We start from the raw sequence: 13380 nt of genomic DNA, 5'->3' as shown, positions 1-13380 counted from the left end.
AGAGATGTATAACCAGGGTTAGGGTTAGGGTTAGAGATGTATAACCAGGGTTAGGGTTAGAGATGTATAACCAGGGTTAGGGTTAGAGATGTATAACCAGGGCAGCAATGAGACACACCAGGGAAGAAGTTCTCTAATGCTTTGTTAAGGGACATGGAAGTCCCAGATTGGGTCAGCTGTAGATAATGCTGTGAGCTGTAATCACCCCTTAAAAGAACACTTTCATTTTGACGTTCAGAACAGAAGACGTTTGATGATTGTTCGGTGCTCTGAAAGAGCTGTGGTTCAGCAAACTAGAGCAGCAAAGAGAGAGTTTATATCCGGCAGCACTGAGCTGCCTGCAGATTCTGTCTGAGACAGGTTGACTCAAAATAGGAGGTTCAAAGACATGCCATAAAAGGCCTGATAAATGGAGCTATTTTTCCAAACATCTGTCTGAGGCTTCGAAAAGAACTCCTGCCTGCCTGTCTGTCAATCTTTGTCTGTCTGTCTGTCTGTCTGTCTGTCTGCCACACTGATATCTGCTGTCTGTGGACTCAACAAAAATCACATGGCCAGAACCCCGTTTCATTGATTTATGCTCATGAATGCTAATACAGTGTCTCTTTTTGCCAGGAAGTTGGTGTTGTAAACGTTACCTCCCTGACCCCTGGAGACGACACAGCTCCACGCCTCCTCTGCCGGTGGAGCGTTCCACACGTTCTCACAGCTGGTTTCCAGACTGATTGTGGTCCTGTTTTGCCTCAACACGCGCTGCAGCCTGGTTCTCAGTAGACTACCTCAGTAAGCTTTAATGGTTATACATGCATCATGCTTAATAGGACCCTGTTCAGTCCAAATTGGATTCACAAGGTGGGGGGGGGGGGGGGGTGGCAATTTGGCTGCGAAAAGATCACATGACAGCCGGTTAGCAGATAATCAGCCCTGATACCATGTAAGACCAACAGTTACCCAGGAGTAGTGAATACATGGCGTGGAAACTGCTGTTAACCCCCGTCTGTAATTCAACCCAATTATCAAACTGTCAGGCCAGGGTCTGTCTTTGAAGCAGCACATGCCAGAAAGACTTCCAGTTAGCTGACTTAGGACCAGTTAATGCAGTGACACAGCGTGTGAGAGAGTACCAGTCATCAGTGAGTCACCCACTTGAGGTGTGTGTCATCTCCTTCCTAGCAGTGAAAGTAAACAGATCTTTCACGCGTATTTCTCAACAGGCGAATCAGAATCACAACAACTAACTTTAGTTTCATTCCTCCTGTCGCATGCCCGGTTATCATCTCGTGGAACTGTTGAGGGTTGGGCTTGGGAGTGCAACAAGCACCGTGAATCCATCAGCCTTGGATTGATTACAAAATATGTTCTCAGCCATAGTGGATCACAGTTACTGTCAGTGCAGGACCGCAGTCAGTGGAGCATTGGATCTCTGTTGGAAGAGCAAACTGTAATTTGTGTTTAAGCATTGCTACCACAAAGGCATGTTTTTTTTTTCTCCTGGAAGGCCAATAGGTTACTTTTGTTGCCTGTATGAATAAGTTGCAGGGTCCCATACTTGTACAGGTGGTGATTTAGAGTTAACAGGGCTGTGAGCGTGCTAGGATTCAGGGGACATGTTTACAGCGGTTGACATGTCTACATTCTCTCTGTCAGCATGAAGAGGTCATGTGCTGTTGAGTCAGAGAAATGCGCAGAAATTTGAGGGAACCTCTGGATATAATCAAGCAATTAAGTGAACGCTATTATTTTGCTCTCATGTACGGTAAAGACCATTTATTGGTCCTGGTTCAAATATAAAATCTCTTTTATATGGTTTCTATGACATTCATGAATGGGAAAATGTAGAGGATCCTGGTATCCTCAGTATCCTCTCAACCACACTGGACATTTGAAGAGCCTGCAGTTGTGTTACAATGACATCTCATCTAATCCTCTGGTCTTTTAAAACACCCGTTCATTGTTTGCCCATTTAGCAATTATTCCAAGAGAGTCAAAAAAAGAAAAAGCCTTTGAAACATGTGCCAGACGGTTGTCAAGAAGACCAAAACGTCTCTCTGACCTTCCCGCCTCTCCCAGATGAGCCTCACTCAGCCGGCTCCGTCAGCTAGGAAGCTAAGTAACGCTATCAGCAGTGTCTGCCTTGTCGGGGAGAGATAAGTGTGCGTTGTGTTCAGCGCTTGACCAGCATAGTTACACGCGGCAGATATCCATTTCTATCCTCCTGGGTAGTAAAGTTGCTAATGTGGAAAAGGCTTGACCCTGATTTTCCATGCTAGGTTGGAGGAGAAGCTGAGGACCAGTGCTTCGAGGAGCAGGACGGCCGTCTCCCCCCAGCTGACATCTGCAGGAGACAGGAGGACGAGCAGGACTGAGGACAGGCAGGACAGGCAGGACCGGAGACAGGAGGACAGGCAGGACTGAGGACAGGAGGACAGGAGGACAGGCAGGACTGAGGACAGGAGGACAGGAGGACAGGCAGGACTGAGGACAGGAGGACAGGCAGGACTGAGGACAGGAGGACAGGAGGACAGGCAGGACTGAGGACAGGCAGGACTGGAGACAGGAGGACAGGCAGGACTGAGGACAGGAGGACAGGCAGGACAGGATTACAGGCAGGACTGAGGACAGGAGGACAGGCAGGACTGAGGACAGGAGGACAGGCAGGGCAGGAGGACAGGAGGACAGGCAGGACTGAGGACAGGAGGACAGGCAGGACTGAGGACAGGAGGACAGGCAGGGCAGGAGGACAGGAGGACAGGCAGGACTGAGGACAGGAGGACAGGCAGGACTGAGGACAGGAGGACAGGCAGGACCGGAGACAGGAGGACAGGAGGACAGGCAGGACTGAGGACAGGAGGACAGGCAGGACTGAGGACAGGAGGACAGGCAGGACTGGAGACAGGAGGACAGGCTGGACTGAGGACAGGAGGAGGGTGTGAAGACCCTACTGGCCGACAGTATTCAGGCTTGTCCAAGGACCATGTAACTGGTCATAATATGTTCCCTCTTCCACGTGTACACTGGTTACTGCTGTTCCTTTGCTGATTTACACCCAGACTGATTTACCGTGAATCTGAGCGTCGCAGGCTAATGAATGGAAGCACTCTCAGTTGTGGGATAAGTAGACTTGGTGGAATGTCATGGACAGGATCTCTTTTGGCCTAATTGGTCTCTGGCGCGATCCGCCTTTTGAATCCTGTCCAGTGGTATTCATCATGGTGGGGCCGTGACATCATGCAGTGCATTGTGGGTAAAGAAACCCTACTACATCAAACGTCTTCAGACGGCTGCACGGCCACATGCAAAGGAATGACTAAAATAGTAACTTGAACGTCCATTCAGAAACGCTAAAAGCTGGTGCTATGGCTGATTCCACAGGAAATGTTTACCCAAACTGGCTCGCGAGACGACCTCACGCTAAACAGCTCTGATGTGATCCATCTTACAGACACAAGTTACACTAAAACCATGAGAAGGCCTCTCCCTCACGGTGATGTATGTCCTAGGCTGTAAACCTGCTTACCTCGGATCTCACTCCCCCAGGCCAAACACACTTTACTCAAACCAGTGAACCAAGAAGAGAAAAATGGGGAGGGCACTGAAGACCAATCAAATCTCAAGCACCTTCATAATTGAGATTTATGCTAATGAGAGGCAGCTGCCCTGATCACATTCCTAATGGAGGAGGTCGTTATGTTGGTAAACGTCCCCTGGGAGCGCTTCGCTGCCAGGGCTGGGGGGGGGGGGCTGAGGGGAGACGGGGGGCAGTGGTGGGGGGGACGGCGGGAGACCTTGTTTACCTCCTGTTCTCCACATTCCTGCTCACAGAATAGCCCTGTCTCCACAGGCCAGGTGCCCTCAGGATGTCTCTCTCTGCCTATCTCCCTCTCTATCTCCATCTCTCTCTCCCACTATTTCTCCATCTCTCCCTCCCTCTATTGCAACATGTATCTCTGTCTGTCATTCTCTCCGCTCTCTACCACTGTCTCTCTCCCTCTCCTCTCTACGACTCTCTCTCTCGCTACCTCTCTATTCATCTGTCCTCCTCTATTTCTCTCTCCCCCTCTCTCTACATCTATCGTTCTTTCTCTCTCTCTCTCTCTCTCTCTCTCTCTCTCTCTCTCTCTCTCTCTCTCTCTCTCTCTCTCTCTCTCTCTCTCTCTCTCTCTCTCTCTCTCTCTCTCTCTCTCTCTCTCTCTCTCTCTCTCTCTCTCTCCTTCTCTCTCTCTCTCTCCTTCTCTCTCTCCCCAGGCTGCTCCAGAGTTCAGTCAGTCCCCTGTCAGGAGGGTGGAGGGGGCTGACTGCCCCAGCTCCATGGGTGTCTCTGTGTCCGTGTCTGACTTCAGAGGGTGGGCCTCGGTCCACCATGGACAGGGTTTATTACACGGAGAGAAGAAACACAAACGAAGCCCCTGAGCCCCTGCAGGGTGACCCCAAACACCAGGATCAGGTCGCTCTCAGCTCTGGCCAGGAAGCCCACACTGAAACCGTAATGATCCACCTCCACCAGCCTGGGTCCTGGACCATCCACCATGAAGACGTTTAACAAACAACGGCAACCCATGAAACGATCAAGTTTGTCTCGACATGTGTGTTGTTTTATTTACTTTCAACCAAAGCGACAAACAGGAGAAAGGATTTGAACCTCTTGATCTGCCGTCAAATGCTTTACCCCTGAGCTACAGCCATGGCAATGAGGTGAATCCTTTTGTTCCTCCTGACTTGAAGTCTTAGGTCTCATGATACAGTTGGCTCTTGGTTCACTATGACATTGCCAAGAGTCATGCATATCTCAGGTCTTAGCGATGGAGCCGGCATGTGTGCTGTAAGACACTGGTGCTTTTGCCAAGAAGATGTTGAGGCTAAACGCTTATTCACTGATAGAGCTTTAAGAGTTTCAAAGGGAGGCTTGTCATTAAGGCAATGTTAGGTTTTGGGGGAGTTCCACTAGGAAATTCCCAATCTGATCCATTTCCTGATATACAGTTTTCAAGAAGCACGTCATCCCTGAAGTCTTTGTGAACCTGAAAGAACTCAAATGAATTAAGAGTCTTTCAGCTGAAACAATGCTGTGTAGATGTAATGCCAGTGTTGGATGACATACTTGCGCTATGCTGCCAGTGGTGGTGAGGTCTGTGTAGTTTTTTAGTGTTACTGGAATCTCATTCTAACACAGTTCATACATTTTTCCACTTTGTCTGCAGCAATCTGGCAAACTAAACAGTACACACACACTCACGCACACACACAGAATCCCACCACCTCTCTCACAGTTTTCTAAAGACAGAACTCGAGGCCCCGCAATATTAAAAGGCTGAGTGTATCTCATAAAAGAAGCAGTGAAAGTGGTTGTCTTAAATGACGCCCATGTGACCAGCTTGTAACACCAAGCTGACACCACCTCGTCCACACAGGCAGGGAAACCCAGCTCAGCCTGAGCACATCGCACCAACTCCTCTATCTTCGGCTGCTTCCTCTGGGGGAGTGTCTGTTTAACACACGCTTTATAATCTGCAGTAGGAGCAACAGAGGACTCCCGTGATATCCGATCCAAATAGAAGCTGTCATGTTCAATGAAGAAAAAAATGCATTCATGGAACACATATCCGATTCAGGCTGTGGCAAAACGAGTCCCCGAGGCTAATATATGTGGTATATTTGGTTCTCCTTTTCCCTGGTCCTCACTGCTGTCTACCCTGAACAATATCTGTATTGTGTCCACCATTGGTCAGAGGAAAAGAAGGCTGGAGTCATTGGTACAAATGGCAAAAGGTAGATGAGATTGACATTCCCTATTGGTCTCCCCTATCAAGAGCTCTCACAGAGGGCAATTCAAATGGAACACTTAAAATTCTGGAGCCACAGCTAAGAATGCACTGTTGATACTCAGCTACAATGAGGGCCCTACTTTCTGGGCGTAATGATACTGTTTGGGTTTTCAATGGGTACACTTGAACTCTGAACTCCAGGCAGCACTCTTAATGGTGACCAGGACGTCAGTCACTGTGCCTCCGACCAAATAAACGCAAATGCTTCTCTCTGGGGACATCCTCACTGACAGGCCAGCCTCAAGGTTTTTGTTCACCGGACAGAATTGATTAAAAGGTGTCACACCCATAGAATATGAAAAGTCAGGAGCTCCATAATGCCAGCCTATACAGACACAACGGCCACAATGGCCTCTCAGTTCACAGCCTTGCAAAGCGTTGCGAAAGAACATCTCAACCTCTTTCTTTCTCGCTCTCTCACACGTACGGGCACACCAGACATGGCAGCAGTACACACATCCTTCACTCGAGTAGAAGTACAGACACGACACTCATGTTTAAAGATTAAAACTAAAGTAATGAGCTTGGCTTTAATGTAAGAAGCCGAAAATAATGATATTTGTGAGAAAAAAAATGTAGGAATGAAAGTTCAAAAGTTTGCTGAAATAGAAATAGTGAAGTAAAATACTAGATTTTTGTTTTTTAAGTACAGTAACAAAGTATTTGTACATTGTTACTTCCCATCTCTGGTGCACACTCTCTCACATGACCCCTGCTGCAGAGATATTATTGTACTGTGACAGTTCACTAGTTCACAAGATCATGCCATTTCATATAACCTTCATAGTTGTTATCAGTAAGCTGTGGACATGCAGGACTTGTTTACTGCAGAAATGCAGCTATCGTTCTGTCTCTTAACTTGAGAACCAGTAGGACTGTCTTGGTGGTCTCTGCAGAGTGGTCGTGAGTGAGGACTCTTGGTGAACGTGGGCTTGTCTCAGCCAGGGGGAATCTCCTGCTGTTCATACCAGAGTCACTCCAGATGCTGCACATTACTTTCACAACGTCCATGTCTGCTCTAAACATCCACACGCCATCCACACGCAACATGTTGCTGTTCAGAAGCACAGTGTTGCTGTCCAGAAGCACAGTGTTGCTGTCCAGAAGCAGTGTTGCTGTCCAGAAGCAGTATTGCTGTCCAGAAGCAGTGTTTCTGTCCAGAAGCAGTGTTGCTGTCCAGAAGCACAGTGTTGCTGTCCAGAAGCACAGTGTTGCTGTCCAGAAGCACAGTGTTGCTGTCCAGAAGCAGTATTGCTAGACAGAAGCACAGTGTTGCTGTCCAGAAGCAGTGTTTCTGTCCAGAAGCAGTGTTGCTGTCCAGAAGCACAGTGTTGCTGTCCAGAAGCACATTGTTGCTGTTCAGAAGCACAGTGTTGCTGTCCAGAAGCACAGTATTGCTGTTCTGAAGCACAGTGTTGCTGTTCAGAAGCAGTGTTGCTGTCCAGAAGCACAGTGTTGCTGTCCAGAAGCAGTGTTGCTGTCCAGAAGCAGTGTTGCTGTCCAGAAGCACAGTGTTGCTGTCCAGAAGCAGTGTTGCTGTTCAGAAGCAGTATTGCTGTCCAGAAGCACAGTGTTGCTGTTCAGAAGCACAGTGTTGCTGTCCAGAAGCAGTGTTGCTGTCCAGAAGCAGTGTTGCTGTCCAGAAGCACAGTCTCCCAGAGCCCTGAAGTCGCACAGCAGAGCTCCCACCCCGAAGCTCTTAGCGGTGCTAACCCTAACTCAGGTCAGTTCACAGAAATGTATGAACCACACTATATTTACATTTAGTTATTTAGCAGACGCTCTTATCCAGAGCGACTTACATTAAGCACAGGGACATTACCCCCGAGGCAAGTAGGGTGAAGTGTCTGGCCCAAGGACACAACATCAGTTTGCACAGCTAGGAATCAAACCAGCAAGCTTCTGAGTAATAGCCTGATTCCCTAACCGCTCAGCCATCTGACTCCCTCTATATCCTTCATTATATCCATATTTTTCTACACAGTTGGAAGTGTACTTAGTCATACTTATTGACAACTGTAATACATAAGTCTGTTGGTTCCTATACTTTGTTTGTACATTGTGAGTCTGGCATTTGTCGTTCTTGGGAAGCTGTGCACTCTGAGGCAACAGACCAGAGGTTTGGTATGACACAAGGAGAATCGTAAGACAGCTCCCTTTTCTAATTCGATTTCCCGCGAGCAGGAAGAGACTCAATCCGCTCCAGTCTTGTACACAGCTCAGCTCCAAACAAGAAATGTCTGGTTGTAAAACCACCCAAGATGGAGGTGAGGCAGGAGGACTCTGTGTCTAAGCAACATGTACTGCACTGTAAGAGGACAGACATCTGGCTCGCTCTCCTTAACACTCTCACACATTATGGTAGACAGTATTATGGTAAACAACAACTAATTATTTCCTGATATCTAATGACGTTTGTTAGTTTATCCTTTAAACTTGGCTGCAGAGGGTTAGACATATTCCCAGTATTGATTTATGACTCATGATGGATGTATAGACCCAGCGGGCCGCTAAGCTAGCCCTCTGGTCTGACTGCTGGAACCCGTCACGGTGAATAGGAATGGAGCTGGCATGCATGAGCCTTCGGGATGTGAGGCAAAGTGCGTCTTTGTGGGTTGAATTAACCGAGCCAGCTCTCTATGGGTTGTTGAAGAACTTCTGGGAGTATAGATATGTGTTGTTTCCAGACTGTGAGGGGAAACTGATGATGTCGCATAGATGAGATGAATGAGATGACGGTTATGTAACTCACTAGTTTTCCAAGAACTCAAATTGGGCTTTAACCGTGAGCAAACTACAGTTTCCCTTCTTTTATATTTTACTTGTTGTATCAAGTTATAACTTCGACGGTGTTAGTTGCGAATTAGTAAATCTTTTAAATAACTTTTACCGCATAAAGATTTGAGCAGTGTCCAAATGATGGACGGCACGTGCGTTTAGCACAACGGAGCTTAACTGTAAATTGAAGTGTACACTGCGCAAACCGTAGTTTCTTGTGGTAACACGTTTTTAAAAAGTTCTTAAAACGTGTCTGCTGTCATGTTTTAAAATAGAAAGGCGCGGTGAGGCAGTGCGTGTACGCATCAATAAGACCACGAAAGGGGGAGTTCCTTCTTGTAAAAGGCATGCAATCCCTACAAACATTCCCGGTGACTTCAGAACCGAAGAGGTGGTCATATGTACGGGAGAACGACACACGCTCTAACAGCCTACTTTCATTTCGAGGCAACAGCGCTGCAGCTCAGCCCGGGAACCGCTCTGCTGGCCGTGCTCTTACCGCACAGGGAAAACATGAACTATAACAGATGGATTAATACTTATCCGAGATTGGCATAATTTTTCTCCACATATCACATTAAACGAGGGCGAATTGTATACTTTTTTTTTTTTTTTTACTATTATTTTTGAGTTGATAGGTAGCCTAGACTAAGTTGCATCCTGTGGAAAGCTCACTTGCTCACTATGGACAGATATCTAAGTAGAAAGAGGATATCGTCTTGTTAAATTATACGACTTTTTTGATTGGCTCCCGATAAAAGTGTGACTGCAGCCTCCGCGGCAATTTTGAAAAAGACATTTCGATTACATAATGGACCGTTTTTTAATGTTAGTTTTAGTGTTTTTTTCCGTTGCACTTGTGCGAATGTGTGACTGTCAGAAAGAATCAGCAGATGGCATGCAGGATGGTGTAGGCGCCCGAGCGATGTGGGACCAGCTACTGTCTCAAGCGAGAAGCCAAGGTCATTCCACGCGGAGACCCGAGGACGCTGTCCCCGCCAAACCGTCCAGTGAAAGTTCCTCGGTGTCTTCTCACAACGCAGCAGTGGCCATACCACCTAGAGGTGACGGAAGTGCACCTGAAGTGCACCGCGCTCGCATGGCGGGTGATGCCACACTAGCTCGCGGTGCGGTCCGAACACCTAGACAACTTGGCACCCACCAGTCATCACCGCCCAGACCCAGAATCGGTTCCAGACAGGCTAACAAACACAGTTCATCAAAGACTAGGCGTCTTGTCGGGTAAGAATTTCAGTCAAACGTCTCAATAAAGTGTTAAATGTGGATGTTTCCTAAGCCCCAGGACATTTCAGTGACACAATCGTCTCATTCATGGTGGTGAAATGATGAATGAAATGAGTCTGGTCTCTCCAGCCGAATAAATGACAATTACCTGAATGTACTGGAATGGCATTGCAGGACATGAACTTCCTAGCTTCAAAATCCAGAGGGTCCCAATTTGGATAGTTCTCTCCTTGTCATCACAACAGTTGTGATGTGTCTAGTGTAGTGTGTGTGTGTGTAGTGTGTAGTGTGTGTAGTGTGTGCGTGTAGTGTGTGTGTAGTGTGTGTGTGTAGTGTGTGTGTGTAGTGTGTGTGTGTTTCTCCATACCTAAGCTCTGCTGATCCACCATGTTGCCAACAGCCATGTAGTGGTTCTACCACAGCCTATGGCTGATGCACATTTGTAAATTCACTTAATGATCAAAAACACCTGTTTCTCCGACGGTCCTCTCTCATTGCTGAAAGTCTTTTTCTTACTTAACTCCAAACAGACCCATCGGTTGTTTCCATTCAAGTCTTCTATTCTTGCTAAAGGGACCCTTCTGTAGCTACAGGCTTTTTCCCAACCACAATGAACCACACTTCTTACACATAGAAGAGAAAAGCGTAATAATTAACCAGGGCGGCAGGAGTTCACCAGGGGCTGTAGACAATAGATGTAAATGAAATGGTATTGAGTATTTCATAACAGCCTAATGCCCCATAAGAATACAATTATTTATATGGACAATTTATGTGACCACTTTATGAGCAGTGTGAGGATGGTCTCTGATTGGTTCAGCATCTGTTGGCGGATGTGAACACGCTCTCTGGTCTAGAGCATATAGAATACTGTACATCTGTGAAGCCTGTTAGAGCACTGACTGGATTGGCCAACTTAGCCTGCCCTGATTTCAACCTGGATCTTATGGGTTTGTTGCTTGGTTCCAGCACTACAAACACACATCAAGTCCTGAATATCTGATGATTACTTGTTTGACAGAGTCTTCTCAGCAATGGTCTCCGTCTATCATCAATCTGCTCAATTCTGTTCCATTGTCTTCCACTGAGCTGCAACCCTCCTTTCTTCCTCCGGGCCTAACTACACTATGGGGCCCGTTCCATCTCGAAACACAGCACCAAAACCACAAACATCTTTCTTTTTTCTCTGCAAGAATTCAGAGTTTGGATCTGTGTGCCCTACTTAACAATATTTACAGCGTGCAAAGAAAATAACTCAGCTGTATATTGAATCAAACTTGTTTTCTTGCACCAAAGGAGAAAGGCCAAAGTTAATTACACCAGAAGCTCTGTTTCCCAGTCTTGACTGAAAAGGTCCTTTGAGTTTTAAAGCGCATCTAAAGGTGTTGTAAATCTTCAGAGTCATTACCTTGTTGTAATTCACATGTTTCTTTCCACATCTCTCTGAATCATTGGGTTGAATGAATCATGTGCTCCTCGTTAGTGTGTACAGTTTGTGCATGACACATTTCCACCCGGACTTCCCTCTACTTACTCATTCGCTGGTCTCCAGTGCTGCCCTCAGGGAGGTGAAAGGTCACACAGTATTCCTGTATCCCCGCTCCTGTCAGGGAAAGAACCAGCTCTGCTCCACCTCCCATAACAACTGCTAAATCATGGCTTCACTGGGATGTATTTCAATGTACTGTAAAACTAGACACAAATTTGATTCCTGCCATCCACTGTTGTATCTGTATGTAGGATTGACTCCCGGTTGAGCTTTGCCAAAAGAACATTTGACTTCTGTCAGTGCCATATATCTTCTTACGAAGGAATAGCAGGAGAAGCAGCCTCAGGGCAGATAATTTAGTACTTCTGTCTTTCACCATAACACCTCCGTCCTCCCATCCAACCAGCCCTTTGTCTGTGAGTCATCACTCAAATCACACAGCATTTACATGATTCAGACGTCCACTTACATGAACATACAGTGAAGAGGTGATGGGGGCGTAGATATATGGCGGCACTTAAGTCGCTGGGGTTTAACGTTTGCGCTAGGTTTCTCCTGTGGTGTGCTGCCTTTTCATGTGTCTCATTGTGCAAAATTGCCCGCTCTGCCCTCCGCCGATTAAAGAATGCAAAGAATGCAGTTATAACCGTTTGAAACTTGTCATCCTTCGTTTAGTGTGATTGATGAATGAGCGGGCAGGGTTGTGTTCCCCGGGTCCATGGGAGGCTCTCTCCCGGAGACGTTGCTCCGCAGAGACGGACCTGGGAGGCCACACACTCACTGATGGGGTTTCAAGCTACGCCTTGGAAAATGTTATTGGATCAAAACGCAATTACAGATGAACCTCCGAGGTGCCCACATGAAAGGACCTGCCTTCACGATGTCTTTCAGAATCAAATCTGTCCCAAGGAATGTGGAGGAGGGGGGGGGGAGACCCACAAACACTATTATGTCTTGAGTTATGAGTCTGAGGGTGCTATGTATTCAACATGGCATTGCTGTAGTGAATCCCACTCTCCCGGCCGTGTCTGGAGGAGGGGATCCCTCACTGAAGCGCACTTCCCTGGGTTACTTCAGTTCCTTCTCTCTATGAGTTCTCCTGGGAGTTTTTGACCTTGTCTTCTTTGAGGGTTTAGATTGTTTTCGGTTTCAGTTATGTGGGCGTATGTGTAGCCCTCTGTGACATTTCTGTGTTAAAAGAGCCGTATAAAAATGGTTAGAGTTTGACGTAGCCGTGCCCTTTTCTGTCTCGCAGGCCCAACGTGTGCGGAGGCCAGCAGTGCTGCTCCGGCTGGGCGCAGGCTGCAGGGACGAGTCGCTGCATCAAGCGTAAGTATTCAACTCCAATCATGGATCCTCGGTAAACAATAGTCCCTGTGTCCCGTGGGTTGACCATGCCCTTCCCATTAACGAGGACCATCCGTCCTCTCCAGTAAGAACCTTTTATGGACAAGACTGTAAATATCTTTAGCAGGAGGGGGGCTGGCTGGGGGGAGGGGGGGGTATAGATTGGTGACAATTATCCAGCTTAAAGAAGAAACAGACATGCTAAGACTTGGAAGGGAATTTTTCTTGAAGTCTGACTGAACGACGACAAAGTCAGATGCATAATATCTGCGTTGTGGAAGTGGAAATGTTTTCGGAATGTAACAGGCTTCATGGTCATGTTTGTCATGCTGAGTTGCATGTTCCTTTCATTTGGAATCTTAGCGAGGAAATTACCAGTGCTTAGCAGCTGGCTGTCTGACACAAGCTCTTGGTTACGGGTGGAACTGCCCTTTTTTAATACGACCACAGCATTATTGGATGCCTTAACTGCCGTACGATTAAAACCAGAATGGCAGATACCAGCGTGATTTAATAATTGGACACTTTTTAAAGTGCAATTTCGGCAGGATTTTAACAGCGTTAAAGTGTTGCTTTGCTTTTCATTGTAACATTCTTGACATTTGGCAAGTTTTTTTTCTGTAATTTTACTGTTAATGGTTAACTGTTCAGGAGTCATTCTAGTGGGAGCATTTAAATGTTTGTTCAGTGTTGAGAATC

At 46.9% G+C, this 13380-nt stretch overlaps 1 protein-coding gene across 1 annotated transcript in view; it reads left to right on the top strand.

The window, feature by feature from the left end:
* Nucleotides 1-8936: 8936 nt before the first annotated feature.
* Nucleotides 8937-13380, top strand: part of LOC124488559 (latent-transforming growth factor beta-binding protein 2-like) — a 39280-nt gene continuing 34836 nt past the window's right edge. Inside the window, exons 1-2 of the mRNA XM_047051251.1 lie at nucleotides 8937-9842; nucleotides 12590-12663. Coding sequence (XP_046907207.1) covers nucleotides 9412-9842; nucleotides 12590-12663 — 505 coding nt within the window. The 5' untranslated portion in view covers nucleotides 8937-9411. The remainder of the gene's footprint in view (nucleotides 9843-12589; nucleotides 12664-13380) is intronic.

Source organism: Hypomesus transpacificus, chromosome 3, assembly GCF_021917145.1.
Source record: "Hypomesus transpacificus isolate Combined female chromosome 3, fHypTra1, whole genome shotgun sequence".
NCBI classification, from domain to species: domain Eukaryota; kingdom Metazoa; phylum Chordata; class Actinopteri; order Osmeriformes; family Osmeridae; genus Hypomesus; species Hypomesus transpacificus.
Note: the sequence above shows the minus strand (reverse complement) of the source record. Positions and strands in the feature narration are given on the sequence as shown.